The sequence below is a fragment of the Cherax quadricarinatus genome, chromosome 60 (genome assembly GCF_038502225.1).
Source record: "Cherax quadricarinatus isolate ZL_2023a chromosome 60, ASM3850222v1, whole genome shotgun sequence".
Taxonomy (NCBI): domain Eukaryota; kingdom Metazoa; phylum Arthropoda; class Malacostraca; order Decapoda; family Parastacidae; genus Cherax; species Cherax quadricarinatus.
The window spans coordinates 11,499,617-11,505,616 of record NC_091351.1 but is presented as its reverse complement, the minus strand read 5'-3'; the positions used below and the strand labels follow the sequence as shown (position 1 = coordinate 11,505,616).

Genomic DNA, 6,000 nt, shown 5'->3' with positions numbered 1-6,000 from the left:
GACAAGGTCCTAGATGCACTAGAAGACAAAAAGAATGCAGATGTAATATATACAGACTTTGCAAAAGCCTTCGACAAGTGTGACCATGGCGTAATAGCGCACAAAATGTGTGCTAAAGGAATAACAGGAAAAGTCGGTCGATGGATCTATAATTTCCTCACTAACAGAACACAGAGAATAGTCGTCAACAGAGTGAAGTCCGAGGCAGCTACGGTGAAAAGCTCTGTTCCTCATCGACAAGGATGTCAGCCACAGCACCGTGTCTTCCTTTGCAGATGACACCCGAATCTGCATGACAGTGTCTTCCATTGCAGACACTGCAAGGCTCCAGGCGGACATCAACCAAATCTTTCAGTGGGCTGCAGAAAACAATATGAAGTTCAACGATGAGAAATTTCAATTACTCAGATATGGTAAACATGAGGAAATTAAATCTTCATCAGAGTACAAAACAAATTCTGGCCACAAAATAGAGCGAAACACCAACGTCAAAGACCTGGGAGTGATCATGTCGGAGGATCTCACCTTCAAGGACCATAACATTGTATCAATTGCATCTGCTAGAAAAATGACAGGATGGATAATGAGAACCTTCAAAACTAGGGAGGCCAAGCCCATGATGACACTCTTCAGGTCACTTGTTCTATCTAGGCTGGAATATTGTTGCACACTAACAGCACCTTTCAAGGCAGGTGAAATTGCTGACCTAGAAAATGTACAGAGAACCTTCACGGCGCGCATAACGGAGAGGAGATAAAACACCTCAATTACTGGGAGCGCTTGAGGTTCCTAAACCTGTATTCCCTGGAACGCAGGCGGGAGAGATACATGATTATATACACCTGGAAAATCCTAGAGGGACTAGTACCGAACTTGCAAACGAAAATCACTCACTACGAAAGCAAAAGACTTGGCAGACGATGCAACATCCCCCCAATGAAAAGCAGGTGTGTCACTAGCACGTTAAGAGACCATACAATAAGTGTCAGGGGCCCGAGACTGTTCAACTGCCTCCCAGCATACATAAGGGGGATTACCAACAGATCCCTGGCAGTCTTCAAGCTGGCACTGGACAAACACTTAAAGTCGGTTCCTGACCAGCCGGGCTGTGGCTCGTACGTTGGTTTGCGTGCAGCTAGCAGTAACAGCCTGGTTGATCAGGCTCTGATCCACCAGGAGGCCTGGTCACAGACCGGGCCGCGGGGGCGTTGACCCCCGGAACTCTCTTCAGGTAAACTCCAGGAGAGGGTTTCGAGGGTCAACACCACCGCGGCCCGGTCTGAGATCAGGCTTCATGGTGGATCAGGGTCTGATCAACCAGGCTGTTACGGCTGGCCGTACCACAGCCCGGCTGGTCAGGTACTGACTTTAGGTGCCTGTCCAACGCCTTCCTGAAGACAGCCAGGGGTCTATTGGAAATCCCCTTACGTATGCTGGGAGGCAGCTGAACAGTCTTGGACCCCTGACACTTACTGTGTTGTCTCTTAGCGTACTTTTGGCGTCCCTGCATCTCCTGCCGAGTCTTTTGCTTTCGTAAGGAGTGAATTTCGTGTGCGAGTTTGGTATTAATCTCTCTAGGATTTTTTCAAAGAATATATTATCAAATATCTCTCTCGCCAGCGTTCCAGGGAATACAAATCAAGGGACACTCTTCTTGTTTAGCAAAAGTAGTCCGCTTTATGAGATATAACCGCAAGTCGTCTAGAAAGCACGAGATATATATACACCCGCCTGTATGTAACAAGTTAGGTTACCAATGTTCGGGCAGGATTACTTCTTGATACGAAGGATTGGTAGTTTATAATTTATATTTGCTTCACTACGGAAAAAATAGTATAGGCCAGTAAGCCTGTCACACTATGCTCTTATGCATACAAGAAGGTAACTGGTGGATGGGTAACGTACGGAATGGTGTACGTCCCTGAGTGTCTGTGAGGGTGATGAGGGCGCCATGCTTCAGAAGAACCCGCACCGCCGCCAGGCTCAGGTTGGCAGCAGCGATGTGCAGTGGAGCTCCACCAGAGTACTCAAGGCAAGCGTCATTGATACACACTCCTGTATCAGGGAAGGTGGTCTCTTAATACACTCTACACTTATTACACAATACACTGCTAGGCTAAACCATTCAATTCTCAAGTTTAAACTCTTATAGCTTTCATTTTCTTTCCAAGACTACAGATTTATCATCATTATGTTACTACTACCACCTCTACTATACTAACAAAAATAACATTAGTCATTCAATTTGGCACTCTTTTTAAGTCTCTCTTACAGGCACAACTCTTTTTTCGTTAATTACGTGGTAATCATTTTTTTTAACATTTGCTCTCCATGGGCATCCAAAAGTTCCTCTTTCCTCTTAATGTATATTAAAAGCAACAAATTTTAGTTCATATAACTGTATTTAGTAATTAGATTAAGAAAATTAAGTTTAAAAAGACGACACGAGTGTTTTGCTCACCTTGGGGGTCCTGCAACAGTAGATCGAGTACGGGTGCCACATCGAAGTAAGCAGCATAGTGCAGGGCCGTCATGTGGGTCCACCGGCATCTCTGGTGGACATCAGCACCATCGAGCACTAGTTGCTTCACCACCTAGTAATCATTTTTTTTTTAACATTTGCTCTCCATGGACATCCAAATAACCCAACTTCAAAAGTTCCTCTTTCCTCTTAATGTATATTAAAAACAACAAATTGTTTGAGTGCCTGGTCATGGACCAGGCCGCGGGGGCGTTGATCCCCGGAATAACCTCCAGGTAACCTACATCAACATATACTGCAGTTACTTTACATATAAACAGCTGGTAGCGAGATGACTGAGTACTAAATTATATGTCCTAACATGTAGAGGATTTGCACAGGTGATGTATACAATTTTCAACTCGGCTATGGAGGGTTCGATTTTGGAGAGTCAGGCAGAAGCTGGATCGAACCATGGTCAGCCAAGATGAGATTAAGAAGTGTCGTATATTTGTGGAAAAAAGCACCTTGATCTGTTGTAATCAACTTTTGAAGGATGCAATTGTTTGAGTGCACTGTCATCTGCATTCCAAGCATATCCTACCTAGAGTGAGAGGAGAGGAAACAGAACGAGGGGGAGGGGGGGTTAACTGGAAGACTGACGTTTCAATGAGTCAAAGGAAAAAAAATGGCATAATTCCTTCACTGCGAAGGTAATAAACCAAATACATTAAACAGTATTTCGCAGAGGCCAACCTGATTCACGGATTTAAAAGAAAATACGAGAACTCTAAAAGGGCACTGGAGGCAGGGAGTAAACCACACCGGTTCATAAAACTGCAAAGGTAGGGCCCAAGAGTTACAGCTCAACTCATACCGACACAAATAAGTGAATATAAATATAGGAATACACATACGCACCCCTTTTATAATATGAAGATCACCAAATAAAGTAATTTATGTAATGGCATACGGCAATGATGCCTCCACCCACTAGGCTCTCACCTCCCACAGCACCACCCACGACACCCTCACTCAGGCTAGCAACAATACCCTAACCCAGGAGCAGCGGTCGATGTACCCCACACGTTAAAACGCCCCTCCCACACACCTGAGATACTTGGTTATGCAGTATGAAGTGTGGGTGCGAATGTTTTGCAGAGTTAAACGAAGGATTTTTTTTTGTAGTACTAGCACTTTTTTGTTTCAAGTTTTTTTTTTTTTTTAATGTTAGCTTCTAAGCTTAATGGAGGAGCCTTGATGCAGGTAAGGTGCTCCGTATTTCTTGGGTCCAATCTGATTGCTTCTCATTTTCCCAGGTACTGCATGACCCCTACGGGTTTAACACTCCCTATGAATGTAGTATGATTAACGTAGCGTTAGCCGAAGTACATTTATAGTGGACGCTAAGCAACAGTCTGCTTTATAGTGAGGGCGAAAAAGATTAAACCCTGCATGTGGAATAGGAGACAATTGGCTTAGAGGAAGGGAAATGTACCTCCAATTCCTTAGATCAAGAGCCTTAAGAGCCCTTCGCCAGCAACAAGGTTGGTGGGGACTGATGCCCCTGACGGGCATAGTAAAATGTGTACCAATGAATCAGTCTTTGTAGCCTTATGTACTTACAACTATACCATCTTTACTCACGAAATCGTAATGACACGATTGCAAACAAACCATACCACGGGCGGGATTTGAACGCCACGGTCTGGAGTTTTGAGACTCTCTGACCGCGGGTTCAAATCCCGCCCGTGGTATGGTTTATACCATCTTTAATCTTAAAGGTACTTTTGATTTTAGCAGCTCCTCTAGGGAGGTATCTTGATGCTGGTGAGAGGCTTTTGATCCAAGAAAGTGGATTTTCCTTCCTTTCTTAGGATGCACTATCATGCAGTGTTCCTTGTTTTTTTTAATGGGGTGTAAAACCTAATTCATTTAGATCTGCAGGTACTAAAACGGACGGGTCAACTGATTAAAATCCGTGTAGGAGACCTGACAAATAAACCACCGCCACTTTGGATCATTAGGGATAACGAAGACCTCAAATGGAAATATGTCACTCTGTATGGCTTTTTTTTGGAGGGGGGGGGGAATTCTAGGTAATTTACGTGTTACTATGTAATACACTTGTAAATTCAAAAATGTTTAAATTGCACATATATAAACTTGTTGAATTAAGCTTGACTGCCTCTCATTCCCAATGTGATTGCGACCCTTACGGGTTTATCGCTTTCCTCCCTGATTACAAAAATAATAACCGATACTGGCAACCGTCATATGATCAATTGTGAGCTTGTCAAAATATATGTAGATGGCTGGCCTCTCCGATGGATCAAGAGCCTATCCACTACATGAGACTTCATTAAAACCATGTCACTTGTACTAATTTAAGATACTTTAATCCCAAAATAGGGATAAAAGTAAATCTTATATGACTTAATTATTATTACTGATTTTTGTTATTATTGCCTATATTTATTTGCAAGATGCAACACCAGATATATATAGTTTTAAAGTGTAACCTACTGCAACAAACTAATCAATAGTTTTAGGGTACCTACTTGTCCTACAGATTCTGCGCACATACTATTTACCCTTTACACAATGCCTAAGTTTCCCGTGTATGCGCAACGATTTTCTCTAGTTCCATGGCTAACATTTTCCTCGATTCAGGGTGAACTAGGGTATAACTGAGACTAGAATTCATCTGGAGTGTATAATTACGTATAAACTTGGTTTATTATTAAGCCATAATTTTTTCTTCCACTACTGTCATATCTAAGCCCTAAAAAGATTTTTTATTATTTGGCAAGACAATTATTGATTTAAGGAGTGCGTGTTAAAACCCATGGGTTCCCATATTTGGTACGAAATGTTATTTGTCCTGACACTTTTATCTTTATGTAGCATAGAAATACTATTGATTAGTACCCCCAATATAAAAGTGCTTAATATAAATACAATATAATGTATACTGTAGTCATGCGCCGTCATGTATTGTACTGTGTCATGCTGGATTAGTGTTCCTGTCTCCCAAATGAGCGTCCCTCCTTTGCGACATTTGCACTGCTGTTACTAGTAATGAACAATGTAGTTGTTTAAGCAGAAGAATTAGTAACTGGGTATAACACAAAGTGGTTTAATTTTATTGGAAGAGGGGGTGGGGAGAATCATCCTTAGGTCCTTGCCCAGGATGAAACCCACAAGTCTACAAACTCCAGAGTATATATTTAGGTGTTAGATTTACATATACATCTTGTTCAATCCCACGTTTCCTCTGTTGTGAGCAGAGACCGCTGAACATGTTCTGTGAGTTGTGTTCTGTAGTTATTATTGCGAACGAAAGTTTAATATATTTATTGTGCACCCCATACAGTCAAAAGATTACAGAGGTACATAATGGGTCCAGGGACTGGGCATCAAAGTTTTGATAGCTCAGCAAGTTACAAAGGTAATGAATCATGTAAGTAAATTAACTTACGTTTATACATGGTTACAATCATGAACAAATTATAAAATAATGAGCAATTCACACGTCC

The 6,000-nt window shown here is 42.1% G+C and overlaps 1 protein-coding gene across 2 annotated transcripts in view; it reads right to left on the bottom strand.

Annotated features, from left to right (window-relative positions):
- LOC128694395 (CAP-Gly domain-containing linker protein 3) overlaps nt 1-6,000 on the bottom strand; it is a 99,480-nt gene that overhangs the window by 26,962 nt on the left and 66,518 nt on the right. For both annotated transcript variants that reach the window (XM_070097950.1, XM_070097951.1), the window contains exons 6-7: nt 2,462-2,594; nt 1,906-2,055 (exon numbers count right to left, since the gene is read on the bottom strand). In XM_070097950.1, coding sequence (XP_069954051.1) covers nt 1,906-2,055; nt 2,462-2,594 — 283 coding nt within the window. The remainder of the gene's footprint in view (nt 1-1,905; nt 2,056-2,461; nt 2,595-6,000) is intronic.